The sequence below is a fragment of the Pithys albifrons genome, chromosome 1, assembly GCF_047495875.1.
Source record: "Pithys albifrons albifrons isolate INPA30051 chromosome 1, PitAlb_v1, whole genome shotgun sequence".
Taxonomy (NCBI): Eukaryota; Metazoa; Chordata; class Aves; order Passeriformes; family Thamnophilidae; genus Pithys; species Pithys albifrons.
Genome location: NC_092458.1, coordinates 21,262,623 through 21,288,979, shown reverse-complemented (window position 1 = coordinate 21,288,979; position 26,357 = coordinate 21,262,623). Strand labels below are relative to the sequence as shown.

At 38.6% G+C, this 26,357-nt stretch overlaps 1 protein-coding gene across 2 annotated transcripts; it reads right to left on the bottom strand.

Annotated features, from left to right (window-relative positions):
* Positions 1 to 209: 209 nt before the first annotated feature.
* On the bottom strand, positions 210 to 26,040 carry FHL2 (four and a half LIM domains 2). 2 transcript variants are annotated; one of them, XM_071569856.1, is made up of 6 exons: positions 25,845 to 26,040; positions 15,416 to 15,595; positions 8,048 to 8,222; positions 4,349 to 4,518; positions 2,513 to 2,699; positions 210 to 1,063 (listed from the first exon to the last, which is right to left on the bottom strand). In XM_071569856.1, exons 2-6 carry the CDS (start codon positions 15,569 to 15,571, stop codon positions 912 to 914), a joined length of 840 nt encoding a protein of 279 aa, XP_071425957.1. In that variant the 5' UTR covers positions 15,572 to 15,595; positions 25,845 to 26,040; the 3' UTR covers positions 210 to 911. The 2 variants fall into 2 exon arrangements, with proteins under 2 accessions (XP_071425957.1, XP_071425968.1); XM_071569867.1 differs by having other exon boundaries at positions 15,416 to 15,590.
* Positions 26,041 to 26,357: the final 317 nt, after the last annotated feature.

The following is a 26,357-nucleotide window of genomic DNA, read 5'->3' as shown; positions in this document are numbered from 1 at the left end:
CTGGAAAGTGTACTGTGATTGTCCATTGTATAACATGGTTGTATTTCTTGCAGTTTTGCTTTGGGGCAAGAGTTAGGTTACTTTGGATTGTTCCTTTGGAACTGGGTACAAAAAGGGTTGTATTTATATGTAATGTGTTTCTTCAGACTGAGAACATTTTGCTTGTAAATACGTATATAGAATTAAATCACAATCACAATTTTGTTTTAAATGATTTTATTTTGAAAAATACGATATGCAGTGTAATAAGTAACTGAAATACTGACACTGTCAATCAGAACTTGTACTTCACACAATGATCAGCTAGTCATGCAATAAAATGTACCTGTTATGAAGCACTCCCACTTCAACTGTTTTGTCATGATCTCTTTATGGCATGGCACAAATCCCTGTACATTGAAACATACTCTACCTTTGCAGTCTTTCTACAGATTTGACAGCACACACTAGTCACATAGCTCAAGAACACTGGGGTGAGACCATCACCACACTGGAATTGAATGGTGGTTGCTGTTGATTTCAGTGGCCTGAAGGTTTCACCCTAAGTAACCACCTATGAATGTAGTGTGTGTGGCCATTGTAATCCTTGAACAGTATCACTTACTTGTAACTGGAATATTCAGTGGAAGGAAAAAAGAAACAAACATGAAAAATAGTATGTAATGTCAAAAACAGCCAAATGGTTTTACACTTTGCATTAGCTTTTTCTAGCTGTAGAAACACCAACACTGCTACTAGAGATATTCAAGTTGTTTTCCCTCCAGACTTGGAGAGTATAATGAAAAAGGTTAAGTACTGTTAATAGTACAGTGAGACACAGAATGGCAAAGCTAGTTCTGAACATCCGTGTGTTTCAGACTATTTTGCAAGCACGGCTTTCCTCCCTTCTTCCTCACCTCTTAGTTTGAGCTTTAAATATCCTTCCCACATTCAGGGCAAAGGATGTCATCCCTTTCTGTGAGAAATCCACGACCCACCAGTGAAAGAGAGCACTTCTTGCAATTAAAGCAATCATTATGCCACTGCCGTTCTTCAAAGGAGATGTACTTGGTTCCTCCAAGTCCTGATGGAAAACCAAAAGCATTCTGTTAGAAGAGAAGGATAGCACATCAGCCACCAAGTGATGCAGACTTCCCTCAGTGATATGGAGATCCAGCACAGAGTAATGAAAATATGCCATTGTGACAAATCCATTTGTTACTGTGCTAACTTTGCAACTCCTGTTCTGTAGCAACTATTATTTTCATCCCCAAATACTTCTGTTTCTTTCAGCTAAGTTAGTGAGTGAGGCTATTATAACTGGGGAAAATGGCAGAAATTAACTTTCAGGGGATGGCACTGAGATGAAGAAAAGGAAAGGAAAGCATCTGCCACCAAACAGAATTCTCAGTTTTTTACAGAGTGTTTTATGGTGTCTGAGTAAGTTATATTTTGTTTACTAAAATGCATTTAGATTATTAAAAAAGTCTGTCGGGTTGTGTCATGACTTGATTCATAGCTCTGAAGGAAGAGTGCCTCAAGAAAAGCAGCAGGTTAGTAAAGTGAAAGAAGTATTCTAGAGTTTGAAGCTATGGAGGTTATCATAAAGGATACTGAAATTGTACAAGAAAGAAAAGAGGGACAAATGTCTTGTAGTAGTAATTGTCTTTTGCTTAACCTCAGAAATTATGAACTTTTGGAATATGATGCATTGGAAAACGGTGAAAAGATTTAATTGGCATATTTCTTACCTGATGAGAGAGTTTTTTCTTTAGTTTTGCATTTAGTAGCAACATTTTAAAAAAACCAACATATGATAGAAAGGACTGCAATATTCAAAAAAGAAATGTCTCTTTCATATGAACATAAAACGGTACCTGTGGGGATATACACTGGCTTTTCTAGAAACTATGTAATCCATGTTCCAGGTGTAACTCAGATTTCAGTTTTGGACTATATGGATCTTACTGCTAAAGGCTAATGGCTTCATAGTAAAGTTCTAATCAGTTGCTCCCTTCCTTATGTGTGCATTGGAAAGTGTCATCTAAAAACTGTGACTTCTCAGTTGATGTCCCAAGAAGGAAGGGAAGAAATGTGCTCTGCTACAGCATGAAGTATAAGCCAGTTAGACACTTTCTGCTGGTGAAGAGACTATTGTTGCTGAGGTCACTGATCCCTCTAATGAACACAAGTGGGACAGTGTACAAAACATGCATATCCCACTATAAGCATAAGTCTGTTAATGTGCATCCACTATGTTACATGAAAATCAGGTGAAAAGAAGGAAACTTCAATTTAAGGGTCTCTTCCATTTCTTTTTGTTAGGCACTGGAAAGGTATCATAAGTATATAATTTCACGTATCTTGAATTATATATTGTCTTCAATCATTCAAGTTATTCAGAAAAAATTATTGAATCATTTTTAATATTAGAAGCAGTTCATTGGAAAAAACCCCAACCAACCAAACTAAAAAAAAACCCAAAACACAAGCCTCCCACAAAATATAAAGGCACCAGCCATGAGAGACCTACCACTAATAGGATTTGTACACCCAGCACACTTTTTGGCATAGAGGTTGCAGAAGCAGCTCAAGCAGTATGCAAACTCATCCTTGGAGGTAAAGCGTTGTCCAGACAATTGCTTCTTGCATCCAGTGCAAACGAAACACTCCTTATGCCATGGCTGCTCCCGGTAAGTTACACCTCCTGTAGTGATAGCCTGTTTTAGGAAAAGTAAGACAGAATGTGTTTCCTTAGGGGTGGCAGGTTTGTCTCTTGATTTGGTAGAGAGGAAGTGTGATGAGGTTTTTGTGGGTGAAAGTTGATCTTGAGAAAATCATGCAAGTGATTTATTATAAATTCCTAATTTATACTAACAAGACCCGTAGTAAAAATACTTTATTCTCCACACGCCGTAAAACCTTACTTTCAATTGTCCTATTTGTTATTCTAGCAATTATTTGTGTGTTGCTTTTCATATGCATGTGATAGAATTTTTCTCATCACTGTTCCTTTACCTGTCCCTTTCTTCATGGTTAAATGACTCCCTTATGTGTTTCAACTTCCTTCTTACTTTCTTTGGCAAAGACTGTTTTATTTCATATTTTATCTGAAATCTTTACTTTGTGCTTCTCCAGACTTTGTCAGGAGGTTTCTCTTACAAGTCGTTGCCTAAAAAACAGCTCCCTTGATTTAAACAGACTGATTTTTTTTTTATCCTTTGAGTATTCCTACAAAGGCTGTAAAAGTAGACAATTTAAATTTTCTTCCTTTCTTCACTAAAGTAAAATTCCCTGAGAATCAGGTCTATATGTGATCATGGTGCTTTATCTATCTATCTATCTATCTATCTATCTATCTATCTATCTATCTATCTATCTATCTATCTATCTATCTTTTTGAACCTGTTCTCAAATGTGGTTAAAATTGAACACTAAGCAAAGTTTTTAAGATTTGAAACTCTTAGAAGCTCCAGAAAACAGATGTATGGATAGGAGGTAGTAGACGTAATTAGGAAGATTTCTGGTAAGATGCTGAAAGAAAAAATTAGCCTTTACGGTTTTGTTCTGCCTGTGCAGCAGCAAAGAGGCAGTTGTTTCTGGCCAGCTTGTATGTCTGACCAGACTGCAGCTTTGTTTGACTGGAAGGGCAAAATAAGTAGGTAGCATGTGTGGGAGAAAGTCTGGCACAAGTGGTGCAGAGCATGAAGGGAGAGGAAAAAGTGGCAGTGGACTAGAAAAATTATTGTGGATATAGCCATTGTTTTGATTGTCTTTGCCAATGCATATATCCATACGAAACTGGGATTTTTTAGTTCCAAAATGATGAGTCTCTTTAGGAAAGAATTCTAAAATTATTTTCAGTGTCTGTGTATACAAGTTAGGAAATTCACAAATAAAAGGCCCTTAGCCAACAATGTTAAACTAGTGTTTATTTCAGGAGCAGCATTTTCTCCATGTAAATCTTATCTCTGTCTTGAACATCATTAGAACATTAAAAATAATTATCTGTGTCAACTCATCTTCCTTCCATCCTTCCATCTGAAATGTTTAGGTGTGTGATATATGATGGATTATATTGGAATGAGGTTATTTTTTATTTTGATTTATTTTGTTGTTGTTGTTGTTTATTTGTTGCTGGTTTTTTATTTTGTTTAGGGTTTTTTCATATATCCTCTGCATGCTTTCAATATTAAGGAGTGTTTAAGCTCTTTGTAGCAAATGCCATGCTGCTGCAGGATGGGAACTGAAATCATCTCAAAATCAGTTGATTCTGAACACACACACTAAAAGGAGATATCCTATCTCTTTGGGCATAAAATGGGATGGACTTCAATCCCCCAGGTTTCAGGTAACATAAGAGCATTACCTTCTTGCACTGGACACACTGCATGGCAAACTGCTTTTCATAGCAGGGTACACAGAAGTTTTGATGGTCCTTAGGGATGAAACTCTTTGTCCCAATAGGCTGTTGGCAGCGGTAGCAGATAAAGCAGGTCTCATGCCAGCTGTTGCCCTTGTATTCCATCTTCCGAGTACCTGTAATGAGACCAGAGCACCAACTGAATTTCTCCTGGATGAAGTGATTGTAAACTGTATCTCTTGTTTGCCAGCTGGCTGTCAGTCAATAATCAGTGCAGCTATGAGCTAGAGGCTATTTCATGTTCCTACCAGCTTTGCATAGTTTGGGGTACCATTTTAAGTTTTTGGATGGCAAGTGGTTCTCCTGTGAAGAAGAGAAACATTTATTGTTAATCATGATGGCTTAAAAAACCTTTTTGTGGTACTATTGAGCTAATAATGAATTTTATGCACACAAAGATTCTGAGGAATTGAAGACACACCAATAAAAGCTGTTGTTAGTGCTGAGTGAAGGTAAGGCCATTCTTCATTAAAGATTGACTTCATTCATTTCAAGTCTGGGTTTGTTTCTTTTTCAGATACCAGCAAGATACCTGGATAATTATGGAATCAGCATGGTTTGGGTAGAAAGGGGCCTTAAAGATCATCTGTCTCCAAACCCCTGCCATGGACAGGGGCACATCTTACGAGATCATGTTATTTAAAGCCCCATCCAGCCTGGCCTTGAACACTGCCAGGGATGGGGCATCCAATTCCTGGCAAGCGTCTTACTTCCCTTTCCCAGTAAAGTATAGTCACTGTCTGAGACAAAGAACTATTTAATATCTGCTCTGTGGTCTTTTTCCTGGCCTCATTGAGGTCTACTATAAATTTGCAATTGTTTCCATCTCAGCAACACCTAAAATGTTTTCCTGTCTCCTGAGACTTTCAGTAAGAAAGAAGTTTTCTCTCTGTCTCCGGTTATATTGTAAACATAGTTACAATGTGAAAGAGAGGAAAATCTTTAGAAGCCTTTTAATGAATAACAGAAAGGTGGCTTAGAAAGCCTGGGAGCTAGAAAATGAGTGTGATTCTCTAGAATCAAGTTTTAGGGTTCAGATACTGGGCGTTGCAGATTCAGTCCACTGTATGGCTGGTGGACTCTGAGCCTTTCCAGGAAACTGGAGATACCCCATTGTATGGACAAATGTCTTTGTACACTGCATAATTTCCCATGTACCAGTTTGAGTCAGAATATTTTATACTGGCCAGAAGGATAAACAAACAAATGTTGTTCCTACAGTTATGCATCATTCTTGAAGCCTGCAACAACAAACATGATGTCAAATGCTTGGTAGACTGACAAGCTGATTGTGTTGGCTAATGATGAAGAACCACACTAATGCCTTTAATGCCAGCTCTCCCCACCCCTAGTACTGCAGGGTGATGTTTTGCCATTTTCCCCTTCTCAGGCATTAATTCATCTTTCTTTACTAGTTGCACATTTTTCTTCTTTTTCTTTTATGGTCTCATTAAATTCTGCCCAAAGGCATAATTCAGGATTTATTTGGTGGTGGTTTTTTAAAAACAATTTACTTGCAGCAGTAATAAGTGAACTGTTAATTATCTTACTGCCTGATGCTTACATGCTTGAATATTTCTGTTCCATTCTAAGAATTATGCCCTCTCTGTGCTGGTACATTTAGTCGAGCAAAGCAAAGGGCAAGTGTAGCATTAATATTCTCCACAAATGGTATCCAATGACTTGCTGGTTCTTTCAAAATAACTTATACTTCTATTGGTTATCGTATTCCTCTGGTGTAGCTCCTGTACTAACATGGTGTGCTGTGTAAGAAGAGAAGACATGCTGGGGGTACTGGTCTCCGAATGTGGTGACATCTCAGCTATTCTGAGTAAGAAGATAAAGACCAGTGGGTGGTTGTAAAGCTTAAAAAAATGATTTCTTTCTTTCAGATTATAAGAGAAGATGGGATTCTCTGGGTTGCTTCAATTACTACATATCAATATATAGCTGGCCCAATAGACTGAAAGAAATCCATTGGATAAATAACTGATCATGGGATGTGAAAATGATGAACAATCTTATATACATATGCAATTATGGAATCATAGAATAGTCTTAGTTGAAAGAGACCTTCAAAGGTCATCTAGTCCAACCCCCATGCAGTGATCAAGGACATCTTCAACTCTATCAAGTTGCTCAGATACCCATCCAAACTGATCTTGAATGTTTCCAGGGATGGGGCATCCACCAACTCTAGGCAACCTGTTCAAGTGTTTCACTACCTCCTTTGTTAAAGACTTCTTCCTTATATCTAATCTAAATTGATCCTCTTTTAGTTTAAAACCATTACACCTTGTCCTATCACAACAGGACCTACTGAAAAGTTTGTCCTTATCTTTGTTCTTGGCCCTCTCTAAGGTATTGAAAGACTGCAAGCAGGTCTCCCCAGAGCCTTTTCTTCTTTGGGCTGAACAGTCCCAACTCTCTCAGCATGTCTTCATAGGAGAGTTGCTCCAATCCTCTTCATGGCACTCCTCTGGACCTGCTACAACAGGTCCATGTCCTTCTTATGTTGTGGATCCCAGGGCTGGATGCAGTACTCCAGGTGGGGTCTCACAAGAGCAAAGCAGAGGGGCAGAATTACCTCCCTTGACCTGCTGACCACACTGCTTTTGATGCAGCTCAGGATATGATTTGTTTTCTGGACTGCAAGTAGACTTTGCTGTGTTATGTAGTGAGTTCCAGTTTTAAAGCTAGCACTGGCTATTCCCAAACATGTCAGTTTTTACTGCCATGTAAACAGGGGCACATGGAATAAACTCAATCATAAATACAGAGGGTCATCTGATTTTAAATATTGCTGTGGCTTCTAGTTGTAAGTCCTACTTCATCATCAAGCCCTCATTTTTATATCTTAGGAGCAATTGTTGTGGTTTTCTACTTTTGTCTAAGATGACCAGTATCAGAACCAGCTGACAAAGTAACTAGTAATCATAATGGAGCATGTATGAGGATTCTTCAAATTGCATTTTAATATTTTATTTCTCACTGAGAGGTCTTCCACTTTAAAGCCCTCAAATCATCACAAAATGCTATAGTATTGACATGAGCAGATGAGGTTTTAGCTATCTATTACTATGACATCACATTTCATGTTGAAAAAGAAAATAGCTCTTTCCTTTTTTTTTGTATCTTTGTGCTCAAGAAAGACCTCAGAAGCACTTTGACCAGTTTTTCGTTTTTTTTCTAAGAGAAGATAACTTTAGAGTAATTAGTTAGAAAGCTAAATTTTTAATTAACTAAGTTGTTAAATCTGCAAGCTGTTTCCAGTTTTCAAGAAGTGGAAGTCAATCAACACAGCATAGAAAGTTGGGATTGGATGGAAAGATCAATATTATTTTTCCAGACATCAAAAGCCTTTTAATGAATACTGCCATAAAAAAATATAAATCCCATTAATAAAAATGCTAAGCAAAATAAACACTAACTTTCAAGAGATATCCATTTCATGTGAATAAAAGTTCTACCATGAGCCATTATGAATATTACATGTTCTGATCAAGGAAATGGCTTAGAATGTACCACCAATTGTATTTTTCAGAGTTCACCATGGCTTAGCAGAAATAGTCAAGGAAAAACATCAGTCACAAATGTTGCTGTTTAGCCTAATCTTTTCTTAGTCCAAAAAGTGAGCATCCTAACCTGGCATAATAGTCTTCTTGCACTCGTTACATTTGGAAGAGTACTCATTGGAGTAGCAGTCAGTACAAAGCAGATGTTCCTCTTTTGCGGCAAAAGGCTTGTCCACCAATGAATTCTTGCACTGGAAGCAGTGGAAGCAGGTTTCATGCCAGTGGCGGTCCTTGTAAGATAGATCCTGTAGAAATACAAAACCACAAAGTAAGTGGAATGAACAGTTTGTACAACTGGAAGGTTGGAGAATGCAAACACATCAAAATCAGAACAGCAATCATGAACTGGGGCTAATTTGCGCAGTTCAAGAAAAAGTGTTTCAATGAAGGTGGACTTATTTTGCTGTGATAACCAAGAAGAGCTCATGACAACTACTGAGCTTTTTTCTGTTCAAGGTAATATTTTTTGTATGTGGCAGAGGAACAACTAACTTTATTTAGATATTTTCTTTGAGAATAAAGCCCTGCTACTGAGTCAGATTAAAACTTTAGACTTATAGGTATGATAGCTTTCCCCTTGTTGTCTTAACTATTGCTGATTTCTAGGTGTTTTCATATATATTCACTCCTGAACAGAAATCCTTTTACCAGTTGCTATTGGTATTTTTTCAGTTCAACAGATTTATGCCAAGGGTGGAATAGATCTGATCTCTTTGGGGTTTTTTCACTACAACAAATTTTTACTGACTCTTGTGTTCTGGTCTACCTTTATTTTAGATGTGGATCGGACTGAAAGATGTGAGATCACTGTTGTACTTGCATCCAGTGATCCAGAATACTGGCCAAGCGATTAGTGTGAGCATATAAGTATTTAAAATACCCTCTACAGCAGTTCTTTTATTATTTGAAAAAAACTCAATCCTTCTGAAATTGTGGCGTAGAGAAATGGATTGCGCTTCTTAAAATTTAAATTAAGGTGGCCTAGTCATGTAACTCTTGAACAGTGTCTTTTAATTTCAAACAAAATGGAGCTTGGATAATTACAAGAAAAGCTGTCTACCCCAAAATGCGTAGACTTCAGTTTGGGTTGGGAGTGTGATTGGCCAGTCCTGTCATGAATGGAGCAGAAGTAAGTTCTCAGTTTCTAGCTGAAGATCCACTACATACTTATTGCAGGCACTGAACTAATCTGGTTAACTGAAGGAAAAGAACAAGTTGTAGAATATCAGAGGTTTTTATCTGTGTAAAGCATTACAAAGTGTTTGTACCTATTCTGGCCAAAGCTGCTCTGTGTAAGTCACTACAGTCACAGGTAACTCCAAAAGTGTAATCTTAGCTCAGCGCAAACAAAAGAAACTGTGGATTTGGGTTAACTTAAAGTAACAACACATTATGTCTTCAGGAGCCTTGGTCTCATAAATAGCTCACAGGAAACACTGAAATAGTTTCATCTAGCTCAGCTGATATGTAGTAGCTTGTTAAAATATAGTAATTTAAGTCACAAACTGACCATGCAATTAAGCATTTTTCTTTAGACATCTGCACTACTCACCTAAATTTCTTAAATCATTATGAATAACAATTGGTACCAATGTGTCTTTCATCTCTGAGATTGCACTCTGTGATAAAAGATCTAAGACTCCAACTTTACAGCTTCCAGACATCTGTTTATTGAGTTCATCTGTTCATTTCAGCAAATTCCTTTTGAAACAGCACAAATTTCCCACAGTAAAGTTTTAATATTTTCTAATAGCAAATTGAAAACAAATTTGTTTGGAAGATATTTACGTTTTTTTCTCCTTAAATGAAGTTCAATAGCATAAATCTGATCTCAGATCATACTTTCAACAGGAAAAATACAATATACAGCCAAGAGTTTTTTCCAAAAGGTGAAATTTGCCTGCTAGAAAGTAGAATGGCAACAGATCTGGTTTTCTTTCTCTTGCAACATGATGTGTTCAATTCTTTTCCCCCACTTGCTGCCTTCCTCCTTTTTTAGCAATTTTCTGCAGGCTATTTTTTATCTCCAAAATTCATGTGCTGATGTCTGTTTACTTTATCAATGAAATTATACCCTGGAGAAGGTGCAAGCCTTTTAGAGGAGAAGTAATGAAGACAAAGATTAGGTGTCAATGTGCAAGATTTGACCCCTGACTCAGTTATGACGGCAGATTATATCAGGAGTAGATGGGTAGGTAAAAGTGGCAGATATTTCATCATAGCACAGTGATGCAGCACACCTACATCAAGAAGCACCAAAGATAAAGAGTGGATTGAATAATCTTAGGTACTTTGGATTACTCTAACAGGTATTGTCATTGAATGTAGGGATAGTCTAAGATGTCTGACTTTGACACACGTGCAGCAGAATATTAGACTAATTAAATGGATACCACTGTCTTTCTCTGAATCTGTCAAATCTGAAAGCAAGGAAGCCCAAGGTACTGAAAAACCATTTAGGCATCATGATTGTTCTTAAGTCAGTGTAATAAAGTCACTGAAAAGGAGGTTTGGTCTACTTAAGTTTTTTGTGTATATTGCCGGAACCTTTTGCTTGCCCATAAGCTGGGGATGTATTGCTCTGGAGGAGATTCTACACTGGAGAAGTTGCATGCACAAAACTGACTTCAAGCTTGTCTGAATGTTGGGCTGGTCCTTTGTTAAGTTCTACGTGCTCTGCCCTGTGCAAGCATTTTGCAGCTGAAGTGCAGACAGCACCAAGCCAGTTCCAGATGTGCTTCTATTAAAAAGAAAAAGGAAGGAGGACAATACCTATCTCTGCTAAGCTGTAATAAATCCTGTAGCAGTATCTAGAGGGAGAATTTTTAACACTTTTCTCAGTGACATTTCTTCTGAATATGGGAAATAATTCTTCCCTGGAACGGTTTCATTTGAAGATGAAAAATTAACCAAAGTAGCAATCCCTGAAACTAGTCAGATTTGAATGCACTCTTTTCTCAGCCTGATCTCAGAATCAGCCTCAGCTGAAAATTTCAGCTCAGGGTTCCTTGACACAACCAAATGAATGATGAACGTTTCTCAAATAGACATCAGAGAGTGAACCAAATGGAGGTCTTTCATACACACTCAGTTGACTGTAAGAATGTGGTGCAAGCAAAACTTGAGACACATACTATTTGTATCCAAAACTTTTTAGAGTTCCTGTCATGCAAAACTTATGGCTTTGAAAAGCCATTATGTGCTTTTTAAAGTAATTTTATTTTCTCCCATTTTCATTACGTCACAAAAAAAACCTTTGACAAAATCACTTTTATCATTGGCAAGATCACGTTTTACAGCTTCTCCATATTTCTGTGTAGTTTTGCTCCAGCATGGCTGGATAAGACTGCAAGGTGACTTTTTTAAAACTGGAAAAGTATTTTTAAAAACCCCCAAAAAACTAGAAGACCCTCAAGACTAAAGTTACCAGGTGACTGGGTTAAGCTTAAAGTTCCCCATACCCTGCATTTATTTTGTCTTCTATCTGGCTTTTTTAAGTCTAAGTAAACTGAGACCATTATGCGTTACCATCTCTCCTCAACTGGCTTTCAGCCATGACCCAACAGGAAGAAGGAAATTGGAGAGCTTATTACTAGTGGAGTAACTGTATATGTTGCTCATGAAAGAAGTCTACATTAGGCTTTTTTGCCTGCCACAATGCTCTTTTCAGAAGGTTCAGCAGAGCAAACAGGGTACACCAACAAAATGCTGCCAGACCATACACCATGCACACCCTGTAGCAAAACACTTCAGTATGTTAGACGGGCACATACTATCAAAAGCATGTTGAGTAAAGGTAAAAACAAGTGATACTGTGCCAGACCCAGCCCCTTAAGCGTATGAGAAGACAGTAAGGTATCTGCCTCTTTTACCATTCCACTTTACAACTAGTCTGAAGTTCAGTAACACACTGAGAAAGTGTTGTAAGTCAGGAAAAGGTTTAAATATTAAAAATAAGAAAAGAAATTATTTTATCCCTTTCCTGATTTGCATTACCAGAGGTTTTATTTTTTTGTTTGGTTTAGGTAAGACTGACCCTTTTGACACATTTTTGGCCTGTGTGCTGTCTCAGTAGCTTTATCTCACAATTCACTTATAATTTAATTCTTGCATTTTGCAGAGAAAGTTTTCACTCCTTCCTACTTGCCAAGGCCAACTTGTGGACTGCATTAAACACTGGATTACTGTAGGTATTTCCTCTATTTGCAATGGTTTCTATACCATAAGATCTGCAAAGAAAGTATTAAAAAAGCCAAAGTCAACCAAAAGTCATGCTTCAGCAGTTAAGCACATGGGAACAGAATGGATGGGTGTCCAGAAAGAAGCATGAAACCATAGGTGTGGTGAGTGTTCACCTGGCACATATGCAACAAATTGACTTTTTTTTAGAAAAAGTAAATTTATGCTAACAACTGTTGGCATATGGATAATGTATAATAGCTGTGAGAGAAATGGCATCATGTTTTTCTGCTGCCTGCCAGTGCCTTCTACCACTCAATATGTAAAGCTTTTAATCTGTCTGTGAAAGTTTCATAAACATCAGCTAGAATTGTTTACAGTTAATGAAATGGCCGAAGTCCAAAGGTGTCATTCAGGCAGGTTATCATTTCAGGATTTTTTGGTGGAAAAAATTTTAAAATAAAGAACAAATTAGTTATTACTCAGTTACATTCACCGCTACACATAAATTACCATAAAAACTAGAAACACAGTAAAGCAATTTCTCCCCTGTTTTGAATTCAAGGAAAGCTTCTATTCATCATATCACCTTGTGGGCCCTCGGTGCCATAGCTGAAACACAGTGGAAAAATCTGGCATGAATTTCATTCTCTCAGAGGCCAGTGCTGTCAGAATTGGAGTATTACTAGTGTCTGAGCAGGTTTAAGTTCAACTCAGGTGAATTGATGCTGTGCACCAGTGCTGATTCACTACAATAGTTCAAAGACAGAGACCTGGCTATCCTCCTGTCAGCACCTGTTTTACTTTGGTTTAACCCTGTCAGTTCTAGGAAGGTTATTTTTAATTGGGAGGGCTGGAAAGAGGGAAATTAAGAGCACCTGGTTCTAAGTGCAGCTTTTCTCAGTGTAGAGACACAACAGTGGCCAAGAAGAGACTTGCCAAAGCAGCTCTTAGGTGAGAGCTATATGGAGCTTTTCAGGTTGTAATGTGAGTATAAGCATGGGCACGCCTGCCAGATGTGGAGACCCAGACGTGACCTTTTCTGATAACACTGTCCATTAGGTTTTTGTTTCAGAATTTACAATCGTAGGTTATGTTAGAACATACAAACAGATGTGGAATCTGTTTTGTACATACAGTAAGCATGCTGGTTTCATTCCCAAACACAATACAATTTATCTTCTTTGTTCAGATGAAAAAGTAAATGAAATGTGTAAAAACATATATAGAAAAATACATACATTTATGTCTTTTTGTGTGTATGTTTCTTACATGTTTGTATACCTATGCATGCATACAATTTAATGAGAAGTAGAAGTCTGATTTTTTTTTTATGACTCTGTGTTTTGCAGCTGAATTATGCTCAGTTGTACAGTGCACACACTTGGTCTGAAACTTATCTTGTGGGTGAGGCACTTGTAAAGGCACTCACAAATGTGTTTTCTAGCAGCTATTACTGTCATTAAAAAAATACTCCAATTTTTTTTCAGTGGGAACCTCCATAGGATCTCTTTTGCTATCCGAATACTTGGGTTTTTATTCAAAAAACTTGCAGCAATTTAAGTTTCAATTTTTATCCCTCTGTCAGAATTTGGTTAAAATTGGTCAACAGGTTCAAAAGTTACAGCATAAAGCATGGACAGGAACAAACAGCAGTCACAGAAACAAAAAAGGACACGCTAGTTTCTGGTACGCTTCATAGCACTTTAAGAAATAAATATTTACTATCTCGTAGTTGTGTTTTCCACATATAGTTCTGTTTCTTTATATATATAAAAAAATATTCTTAGATTGCAGACTAAGGGGCCTTTTTTTTCCCCTTCTATCTGCTATTAGAGTGTGTCTTGCTTAAAAGTAAAGAAAAGTAGTATATCAGATAACACCCACACTCCCTAAATCCATAATTCTGGGTTGAAAAGTTCAGCCTGATTAATGCCTGAATACTTTGACCACATTTTTGTTGAAGCCAGTCCAAGTTTTTAAATTCTTGAATATCAACACATGGAAATGTCTTCTCAGGGGATTAGAAAGAGACCTTAAAACTAAAGCACATTCTGGAATGGGACAGAAATACTTTGCTTTTCAGGTCAGGCAAGGCCAGCTGTATCTCTTCTCTAATCTGAATATTTATGAGCTGTAGGAAAACTGGCAATTTTATACCCTCTTACAGACTGTTGCCAGTTCCCTGTCTTGACAGTGAAAGGTTCTCACCTTTTTAAGGCTTCTGAAAAGGACTTTCCTACTGATTTGCCAATAGCGTGGGTTAGATCTATTTGGAAGATACAAGATATTTAGTTTTCTCAGTCTGAGTAAGCATATATTTTTCTGTCTCTGAACTAGTGATTGAGTGGTAATATCACTAATAGGAATTAATTGGTGCTTCTAGAGGTATGGATCAGCAATGTAGGAGATCAAGTGTCAGGTATCCTTGTGTCTGTCAAGAATCCTATGGTCATGCAATACAAATTGCAGTTCTACTGCAATCTCACCCTGTCAGTGAAACTCTTGCCTGACTTTGAATAGGTCAATTTTGTGTAATAAGGATGTCTATCAGATGAAGTCCAACAGACACTTCACTGCATGGCTCATCTCTTTTCATTCAGTCAGGGTGAAACTGGCACGAACTCCAGTTGTTTTAGCTAACTTAAAAGAAATGCAGCTGGTCACACCTTATTTGTACCAGGTAAGTGTTTTCACGTGGTGCAGCAGTGCACAGCTCAAGCAAGCAAGGTCTCTTCTCTGTCCTTTCCAATCTCTAGTTAGACTCTATCACCATTCATATTTTAAACACTAATTTTTCTAACTCTATCTGATTTATTACTTGGGTCAGTGCTAGCTAGATTTTTGTGTTCCCCAAGTTGGCAACTTTTCCTCAGCATGCCTTGTCTCTTGATGACCACAGAATTACGGTCACTGGAAATCCAGCAGTGTATTAGCTCCTTCTGACCCAAAGGTAGGCAAAATCTGCTTCTACCACCCTTCCAGATCTCAGCTGGCCCTGTGTGCAGACTGTCCTAATGAGTTAGAGACTACTTCTTACATCAGATCACTCTATGCCTTACAGGAAGGCATTTCTATTACCATGTCTGGTAAAGAAGGGTTTCCCAAAAGAAGTGATAAAAAGCAGATACAGGAGCCCAGAAAACATGTTTTCCCACTGAAAGAAACTGTAGCTGTAAATCTGGATCCTTCCAGGACTCAAAACTCTGTGCTCAGGCTGCTCTGTCAAGATTTCTGTAACAAGACAAATCCAGCATACCTTGCAGTCAGCGCCAATAGGTTTTTTGCATTCCTCGCAGGTGTTGGAATAAAGGTTTTCATAGCATTTCACACAGTAAGGGCTGTCCTCCTTCAGGATGTACTTATTACCAAACAGGGACTCTTTGCAGTAGTGGCAGTCAAAGCGCTCAGTCATGTTGATGTCTGGAGTCCAGCTATCCTGTCAGGAAGACAGAAACGGGCACATGTCAGACTGACCTACACTCAACCCAATCCCCCAGGGAAGGTTTATCAGTTTTTATCACATTGTGCCTCAGTTTTAATCCAACTTTCAGTCAAATAAATGAACACAATGGGAAGAAACTGGACTATAAATTCTGCAGTGCAGGGCAATGATAATAGCCCATCTACTTCAGCCATCCACTGACCTGTCTTTGACCAGAGCTAGTGTTAGGGACAAGAGGGAGGAGTAAACCCTGAGTCTGAATTCCCGTGGGATTTGCAAATGGGATTTGACCAACAGTTTCAAAGAAAGAAGGTGTTTCTGAAGAGGGTGGTTGGAGACACATACATTAATAGGATGAGCCAGCTAATCTTCAGAAACATCTCCTGCATAAGGCAAGACAAAGGTTTGCATTGCTATTAGACTTTAGTCATGCACAGGCTCTCAGGCACCACTGTTATGTGCTTCTGCACCTTCCTTCTTTGCATTCTCAGTAAGCCAGTGTTTGGCAATCATTCCCCTGCACGCAGACACCAACCCTTCATGGTTCCTCATGCATGGGAACACGGGCACTGTTAACAGCAGGAGGTGTAGGGATGGTGGGTGATTGTATATCTGATTCTTCTCTGATGTAACTGACTGAGTTGTCCAAACACTGCATTGCACTGGGTCACAGAAGGGAGCTAGATGCCCTGGCTTAGACAAATATCAAAAAATGATTATGGAAGGGAAAAGCAAGTGAAAGAAACTGCATAGGATGCAACAGCTTGTCTGAATTAGGAGAAACTGCTGTTTGCTCCTCTGGTCTTGTTATGTCTCTATCCTTTCCTGGATGCACACACAAACAACGATGACACAAATGCCTTTGATTAACCACATGAATATTAATTATTGCCTGGAACAAATTATTTTGGGTTTCATTACAGTCATCAACTTCTTTTTTAACCTGAGGCTTGCAGCATGTGTTGCACCTGAAATCTGTTTGGAGGTTACAGCTGGAGCAGGGCATAGCTTCCTGCTTAGGAAAGGAAATTTCCCAAATGGAAAGTGCACACCACCTGGACTGCATACTTTTCACTGTCTGTCAGGCCTCATCTCCTCTTTCAGCTACATTTGACCTATAAATCTTTATATGTTTTTAGTACTAATGGCTTAAGTGGCTACCTCTGTCTTTCACGCACAAGTGACATTTACAGCAGTTGCAGTCCTTTTGCCAATTTCAGCTCTCATTTTTAAACAAAAAGTTGTTACTTGCTTAGTGTTCTTGGCACAGGTTGCTCAGTTCTGGAATTTGTCTTCTCCTTCTGGCAGTGGGAGCCACCCACAGGGCATTCTGAAATCCTGAGTTCTCATCCAGGATTTAAGTTTTTAGTGTTAGCTTTCATTCCCTGTAGCTGGGATGTGATTTAGGTTTTACAGCACTCTGAATGGTCAAATTTTGTTTTGTTTTGATGGCTATTTTTTTTATGGTTGGTCAATTGTTGAATTGTGTGGTGACCAGTACAGACTGAAGCGTGAGTGAATGGTTTGTATGTGTGCAGTAAGTAAGTGATGGCTCAGGTTCTGGAAAGCCTTTGAACTAAAAGTAACAATTAAAAAAGAGAGACAAACTACCAAACCTCAAAATATGCTTGGAGGAAAAATCCTGACAGGTGGTCATCTGCACTACTGAGAACCCAGAATGAGTAGCAGTCCAACGTCTTTGACCTTAAAGATGCTCTAGGAGCTGATTTAACTTTATTATCCCAAAGGGGAGCTGGTAGCATGTTAGGTGTCCATCTTTAAGGAGCAGAGAGACTCATGGGGACTGATAATAGAAGATGGAAAGTTAGAATACATCCTAGAGAGACAAGTGCAGTGACTACCCAGAGCTCCCTTCTAGCCCATCTCCAACAGCAGTAACTAGAAATGAAGTCAAAGGCAAGAGACCAGGGACAGTACAGAAGGATATTTCCTTAACAACTGCTTCCAACAAGTTAGTCTTATCTTGAAGTGTAGATGCAGTCTTTAAAAGAGGATGGTGGATTTATTTTCCTCTCTGTTTAGAGCCTGTTTACACACCTAACCTATATAACATGCTTTAAATTTCCCATGAAATAACTAGATAGGCCTTAACTTTCTTCATGGAATAATTTCAGTAAAGTGAATGGAGTCAAACCAATGTACATTCTATCACATGTGTAGATGTATGACAAAGTCTGAGAGAAGTGATAGCTTTGTTCAAATATTCTGTATTTAAGACAGGAATCTGTACTTTTTATCAGACCTCATTAGATTTTTTTCCCAAATGATAGTATTCAGTTGTACATTTAATGCCCATTATTGCTAAGTTAAAGAATGAGCCAAAACCACTTATGAACTTGCATTTGTTGCTTTTCTGCAGAGTTAGCTCTTTCTAGCCCTGAATTAGATGTGTGATACTAAAGAGTGAAAAATTTCTCTTCAGTGAAGATGTGTAAAAGCAAAAACTATAGACTGTGATTCCTTTACAGGTTTATACCATTTCTGTCCTTCATTCAAAACAGCTAAATGTAAAATATAGAAATGCATTGTGACTGGAAGAAGGACTATTCCCTTAGACGTGGATGTTCCTGTCTCTTGGTCACAGGAGGGTCCTTCTTGAGTCCTCTATTGTCTTCTGGGTGCATTTCACAGGAGCAGAGGCAAGCATTGTGTAATATATTTATTTAATAATTTATATACTAGTGCAATAACATAACAATTATTTAGTAATCATTGCCCCTATTTCAGAAAATACCTGGGCATTTGCCTGACTACTCTGAAAGAGATCTAGTTTTGTTAAATGTTCTCTAAGATTGCCGCAGTAGATTGTTCCCCTCACCCTTAAGAGGGAGAGGCGGCCCTCGTTTCTATGTCCTGAACAGATTTATGGATCAAGACTGCTCTATGAAGAAACTACAGGGACAGCTCTACATGGGATTCAAGGAACAACCCCAGAGATTTGTGAAATCGAAAAACAAGAAAGAAAGGTTTCCCAGATCTGTGTTTTGGTTTTAGTTACGTGAAACTTTTCTTGGATCCGGAACCAATTTTGTATCCAATATCTCTCAACTTTAGGAATTCAGGTTCATGATATTTTGAGGATAGTGTGCAAGTGTTTTTGTTGGTGGTTTTTTTTGTTTTGTTTTGTTTTTGTGGTTTTTTTTTTGTTTGGGGTTTTTTTGTTTTTTTTTTGGGGTTTTTTTTTCTGCTCTGGAGAGAATTAAACGAAAAGTAATCATGGGGCCTGTCTACTAAGTAGTAACAAGAATTTCAATCAAATCATGTCACTGTTGTCTTACAATGAAGAAATGCAAAATCGTATTGAGCAATGGTTTTGCCTGTCACTGTACACATGGTCCTTTACATTGTCAGTCCTGTTATATAAAAAACCCCTCATGCTTAGCTTGTTACAGGCTTTATGCACTGTTTTGGACTTTAAGGGAAAAAAAAACACCAAAAAAATAGAAGACTTGTACAGTTCTGGATGGACACAAATTACCAACCTCCTTGCCATTGATCTAGTTCTTCCACTTGTGTTTGACACTTGTTGACTATAAAGCTTTGTGGGCCAGATCCTCATCATTATTACACCTCTTTGTGGCACAACAAGGTCTGTAGATGTTATTGCAGTAATCTCTCTTAGGCTTTTTCAGGTTGCTCTCAACATTAACATGAAGGAGAAATTGATTTTTTTCGGCCTTGCAGTCTGCCTCCTACAACATCAGACATAACAAGTACATCTACACAAGAAAAAGACCTTTCTGTTGCATGCCCAGAAGAGAAGTTACAGCTTATGCCAAATGTTAGCACTACCTACACTGTGTCTTCCAGGAAGAGTTAAGAATTGGCAGAAAAATTAAAAAAAAAAAAATTAGTAAACCGACCTAAAAATCCATGTTTTTTCCTCTTCTCCTGTTGGCTTAGTCTCATTTTATTATCAGTAATTGCTAAAATTATTATATTATCTCATAAAAATTATGACTCGTCTTTAAGAAATCAGCCAGTGTTCCCCATCTCATGACACTACTGACTACTGAAAAAGCAGAACTTGCCTGTTTTTTTTTTAACCAGGGCCTGCAAGCCTAATAGGTGATATTCTGTGTGTCTCTTATTTCAACCCTTTTTAGAGGGTGTTGGACACTGAGAGGTGCAGATGCACATGCCCAAGAGAGAGAGAGAAAGAAGCCAAGGCAAACTGTCTAAAACATGTAGGAGTTGTTTAGTTTATTCAGTGAGGTTCTGATCTCTTGGAACAGTATCTGGAGACACAGAAATCATCCCTGTAGATGCTGAATGGGGTCTTCCTGCTGACCTTAATTAGGAGAATAATACTAGGGCTCTGCCTGTGCTCCTAGAGAAGGATGTTCTGTCACCACCTACTCAGGAAACAAAAGGTGTTCCTTCAAGGTGTACGCACATTTCTCCCACTTGACTATTTTTTCAGAACTGTGCACATGGAGAATTTTCTATCTGTTTATTTCCCATCCCCATAGAAAGAAAGATTTGTGTCTGGCAGCTCTAGAGGCATGAGCCATTCAGGTCTAGAGCATTTGGATACAATTTATGTTAATGTTCCAAAGGCTAAAATGCAAAGATTTATTTACAACTATTAACTAGCAGTTCAAACTAAGCTGGTCTTCCTTGCAAGTGGTGACTATTTTCCTGTAATTCAGACACTCTTGCCGCATTCATTATCTATTATCTCATTGCAGCAACAGCAAACCACTCTTCAAAGACCTATGCCCTTTTTCAAACCAGTCCATAAGACCAATCCTGAAGGAAGACCATCATAAGAATTTGGCACCCTATCTTGAATAAATCAAAGGCCTTATGATATGTCATTGCTCTCTCTGTTAACAAGCCTAGACTGCTTTAGCAGTGTCCACATCAAAGTTAGAATATTAGAAGTCCTGTTACAGAAGTGTTCATTGCTGCTTCTGAAAGTTTTAATTTCAGAGTAGATATTCACAGTTCTCTTAGAAGCTCTCCAGCAAAAGCCATTTGACATTTGAAAAAAACCAAAAACAGTAATAACAAAACCCAACTAAAAATAGGTTCCAAGTAAAGTCACCTCTTCCTAAATATCCCAATCAGACCTTTACATGCCAAATCATAAAAGCTATTTAAAAAAAAAGTTAAATTTTTAATGGACTTTTTAAAGGTACTTTAAAATACTCTTCAAAATCACAGTTAGGTTTTTCCAAGGACTCGGCTTCCTTGGAAATGGCTGACTTATTTTGCCTATGGTATAACATTCCAATGTGCCTTTTTAAGTACTTTAGAGCAATTTTCTGAGAAGACAGACTGCATTAACATGTGCAGATAACCAAAGCATACCTGGTTCCTGTCTGGATTGCACAGTCAGCTTATCATGACTTGGAAAGTGGATAGTGTGCTGTTTAAGACTGTTTTCCTTTACAGAATATAAATAATAAAACACCCAAACAGAAAATGTTTCTCATTTGTTAAAGTTCCTCATGCATCTGGCTAAAGTAACCCCTGTTCCAGTAGTGGAGACAGAGCACTCCACTTGTGGTTTCTGTGTGGTTTATTGAGTTTGGCAGCCAATAAAGATCTGCTCCAGTTTAGAGTCATTCTAGCAGTGGTAGAGTGAGAACCAGTGGTAATAACAACAAATACCACAGAAGTGAGCATTGACACTGAAAGTGTCCCCCACACAATTTACACTGTGATTATCTCAGGTTCACATTGAAATGACTACAGGATGTATGGTCTTACCAACATTCCTGAACACATTTCAATTAGAAAAGGAGTCTACTGAAATAACATGGAGAATGACTTTTAAATCTACCACAGCAAGGAAGAGCCCAGTTCAAGTGGAAAGGCTTGCCCTTATTTTCTATATTAAAGGCTTTTTAAACAGCTGTCTTCCTTCTTTCTTTTGCAGAATAAGCAAAAGCTTGCTCAAAGAGAAGGTCAAATACTTGATATTAATAAAAATTCAGATTTCTAATAAGAGCATTTAAGCAGATAACAGAAAATGATAGAGGAGAAAAATAGAATAAGATTATAAATATTAAACCTGATTATTATCTTTGGCCCTACCCTGCATAAGTAATGTATAAGCTAAATATCTGCAGACATTAAACTCCAATGGAGGGGTTTTTTCTAGAACAGGATTGCTTTTTCTTATTGACAGGAACACTGATAATCTTGGAGAAATTAGACCCTAAGATAAAAATGTACAGAAATGCCATGTGCTACCATGCAGTGACATTTCCAAATTCTATATTTTTGAAATCCTGCATACTACTCTCCAGGGCACAAAACCAGAACAGTGTCCCAAACATTTTTTGTTTCCTTCCTTATAGAAAGGGTGTAAGAAAATCTAGGAGGACTCTGAGGAAGAGGAATCCTTTGTTGTTTATTCTGGCCTGTAGCAGTACAGCTCTGGTTCTGTTTACTGAGCTGGGACCACAAAGTTTCCTTCTGTCTGAGATAATTGACATGCATGGTGTTTTGGAGCATCAGTTACTACACATCTTACAGCTGCTTTATAAAAGTACTTTTGCATTGAATGCCTCAGCGCTGTGAGGTATCCACACTCCTCTGCTCAGCTGCCATGCCCCTGGCCTTCCAAATCATCACAAATCATCACACGTAAGCCTTAGAGGTTTACCCATTCAGCTGGGCACATCTTAGCAAAAGAGATTGATTGTACCTTGGTGAAACCAGTTTGGCCCAGTTTGGGGTTCAGCGATGGAGACTGGACACAGAAAGCAAAGTACCTGTGATTGTGAGAGACACAGAAGAAAGTATAGAAAGACACACAGAGCCTTGGACATGGGTAGAGGTGACCTTTTTCTGGGCAAGTTCCTTTCTGACTGAAGAAGGAAGATATTGAATCCACCAGGGAGAGATGCATGGCATAGTATGTAGGGGTGGAATTCATCATAGGGGAGATCTTGGTCTCTGAAGACACTTCTGCTCTTAATCTCAAATGTGCTTCAGAGCAGTGACAAAATATATCTCTGCAAATGCTTAGAAGTATTTCACGGCTTTATGCAACTCACAACTTTAAAGAAAGGACAGTGGATTTTGAGTCCTTATGCCTGTGCTTGCCAAGGGTCTAGAACTACTTCACACCATCAAAAGTGATATCATAGACATTGATCTGGTGTGGTTGATATATATGCAACTTTAAAAATGAAAATTTGCTGTGAAAGGGAGAGATGTATATGCTTATGTCAGCATTATGCTCACCTACATTCCTCTTACAGCATATTACCCATATGTACAGTAGCCATTCAGCATCCTAGTTAATATTATTCAATATAATACAGAAGGGTATGTGACAAAGAACAAAATTAGGACTGTAACTTTTTCACCTGGCACAAGTATTTTGATGATCATCCTTAAAAGAAGACTCTAGTGGTTTTTAATCAAATTGTCTCTCTATGCATAGCTAATTAATATTGTTGAAATGTTAATGCTTCAGTGACTGTCAATGTATCCAAGATTTATTTTCATGAAACCTGTCATCACCCTGCCATTTCACACTCTCACTTGGGGGTGAATCTGCATCACAAATAACTGTGCATATGTAAATGAAATATTAAAATTACACCATTAGAATTAATCAGTCTAAAAATGCAAATTATGAGATTCCCCAATCTCTGAAGCAGTACCCAAGTGAGGGAAAATTATTGCCTGCAACAATACACCATTCAGAGTTTGTATGAAGATGCTCAGGACAGATTTATCCATCAGAGAAACATGAATGAGACTAAGACTTGAATGTAACTGGTCTTCAGGGACCTTGAAAGAGTGTGAGTGTGCTGGCCAGCAGCAACAGGCATTGCTTGTGGCTGATGGTGTTAATGTTTATCCAATGCTTCCTGAACTCTGGATGTCCTGGTCCCTGCGAGGCGAGGCGAGGCAAGGCAAGGAGGTGAGGACATCAGCAGGTAAGGTGTTGCTTGGCTCTCAGGCTCAGGGCTCAATGTCCTGGAGAACTGAACCAGGTCTAACTCATGAACATAAGTCTTTGCAGCCCTTCTTAGCCCTTTCTTTTGGGATGAAAGCTTGAATTTGCAGTGCAATGCAGCAGAAATTGTCACTAACCCTTATAATTGTAGGAGTTGTACTTTGTCACCAAGGGTTTGGGGATTTTTTTTGGCTCCTGATATTCAAAGCATGATGGGATCCTGATGGACTGTGTTGTGTGTGATCAAAGGAGTTTTCTGATCTTTTTCCTAAGGCAACGTGTGCCATCTGGGAGGGCTGATGTCTGTATGGACAGGAAAGATGTTATTTCGGGGAAAGTGCTATCCTCAGACTTTAAGAAACTGTGTAATATAGGTAGGAAACAGAGCACTATCTGTACTTGACTATGGCAGAAGCTTCACATAGACAAACAATATATAACACAGCGCAGACATTGCTATGAAATAACAAAAACCAGTAATATTTTCCTATCAATCTAAACCACAGGGAAGCTGCTATTTGGTGCTTGCACCGCTGATTTCTATGGGAGCACATTTGCAGAATGGTGAGAACAAAAATAAGTACATTCTATCCCTACTTTAGCCATCTTGATCTGCTAAGCTTTCTCGAAAGATCACAAGAAGTGGTCTATCTCCCAGACTCAGATGTACTAGTCAGATAGAGATGTCAGGTGGGAACCCCAGGTAACTTTCAAGAATGTGACTTCTCAACAATAGCATTTTGTGTCTTTTCAGCTGCCCTGCTCACCTCAACCATGTGTTGACTTGCAAGACAAAGATCATTATCTATGCTATGGCTAGGGTAAAAGATAGTTTCATTGATGCTCTGGTCAGGTTTTGATAATGACACTATGGCCTGTTAGGAACAGATTTTTCAATATAGCAACTCATATCTTTTTTTAAAAGTTTTCTCCTAATGTGGTCAAAAATATACACAGGCACTATTTAAAGAGCAGCAATTAGAATGTATGCTTTCCCAAATATATGCAAAGGTGCAAAAAACAGAGAGAAAGTTTTATAAAATAAAAAAATTACACTTTTTTTTTCTTCTATATCCAAATGCCTGAAGCAATCATTTTCAAAGTTTACTGTCTGGCTGATAAAAAGCATAGACGATTTGGGTCAGAAAGCAGGAAGTCCCATAAATTTGTGAAATGATGAAAATAAGGTTCATAGCAGAAACCTAAGGACAACCTTCATTGTTGCAGTTCTTCACATGTGGATATGTTTGCATATCTAATAACACACAACCTTATGCTTGTCCCTTTTAGCCCAATTCCCATTTAAGAACACATATAAATATGCATACCCATCAATAAATGTTACAACTACTGACCCTAGCAATTTCAGTGTCAATTACTAATCTTAGTTAATGTACCTGTAGATTGGAGTCAGGGAAGTAACAATCACAGATTGACTTGTGGATATATATTTTTATAAGATTTGCTTTCTTGTGACTCTGTATGTCTCTGTATACAACAAAGCTGAAACATACAGGTCAACTAAATAACAGCCATATGCCTTTGAGAAAGTAGAAAGTTTAGAACAGCCATTATTGCAGACAATGAAAGTTAGTATTTCCTTTATTACACACACAGAGAAATCCACGTTAGCATACAGTAAGGACCTGGGTTATTGTAGCTGCACACTCAAGCGTACAGAGAGAAGCGCAAAAAGAAGGAATTCAGAGCTATTAATTGGGATCTGTATTCTAATTTATTCTCTCCACATAAAAAGGAGAAATACAATGCTGACGGCTCCCCTTTTTTCCCATACACGATCTGTTCACAGTGTTCGCCTGCAAAGACGAAAGGCTACCTTTGTTTCATGTGCATCTGCTCTTGCTACAGTACGAAAATGCTCCTTTGTTGAGCTCGGCAGCAGGAGTGTGCACGGAGGTGTAAGGAATCTAAGACCCCGGCTTCTACTTTTTATCACCTCCCCAGTGGATTACACAAGCAGCACAATACAGTCATTAAAAATAGTTACACATGAAAGGACACAGCGCCTCATCAGCTCCCCGATGTGTCACCTTACTGACGGACACGTAGCAGTAATTGCTGTGATAAGAAATTTGTCTTTCTGCTCTTCACACCCCCTCCCTGTGCACTCAGTAGAAGGGGGGACCGACAGTCTCTCTCCTTGCATCCTTCCCCAACAACGCACTGGGGTATTAAACAACCCTCTCCTCCTCTCTGCACCCTTTGTTTAAAGCAACACCTTCAAATATATGTGGGTAGTGGAGAGGGAAGGGGAAAAAAGGGATATTTACTTACAGAGCAGTAGCGGGCAGTTAATGTCACCTCCTGGACCAGGGACAGGGGATCACATCCATTAACAAATAGCACACTGGCCTGCTGGCAGTGGAGAGCTGTACAGCCAGATGGGGCTTTCTACTGCCTGCAAAGAGCAGCTCTTCCGATTCCAGCTCTGCAGTCAGTGTTGTGTGGAAAGAGGCTGCTGCCTTCCTCAGCCTAGTGAAACCCCTCGCTATCATTTTACCATATAAGGAGACAAAAGCATCGGAGACTCTCATTCTTTCAGGAGCTCTGCAGCTGGCATTCGACACTTTCTCTATTCGAAGGGTGTCAATACTTCCCTCTCCTAAATATCTTGTCTTTCTTGGCCCCCTTCCTAAAATAAGGCTCCCCCTCCCCTCCTCCAGCCTTTGTTTCTCTAAACCCCTGATGCTTATTATTAATAACACCAGTTTGCTAATTCCGAGGGCGCTCTCTCTACAGAAGGAAAGGTTTTATAGCAACTCAAGCCCAAACATTTGTAAGGCTTTT

Bases quoted from the DNA above. Each gene is read 5' to 3' on its own strand.
- FHL2 (XM_071569856.1), bottom strand. From the start codon at position 15,571: ATGACTGAGCGCTTTGACTGCCACTACTGCAAAGAGTCCCTGTTTGGT. The intron at 4,519-8,047 runs GTTAGGATGCTC...GTCTCATTACAG, and splicing joins CAAGAAGACTATTATGCCAG to GTACTCGGAAGATGGAATAC. The intron at 2,700-4,348 runs GTAATGCTCTTA...TTCCTAAAACAG, and splicing joins AGTGTGTCCAGTGCAAGAAG to GCTATCACTACAGGAGGTGT.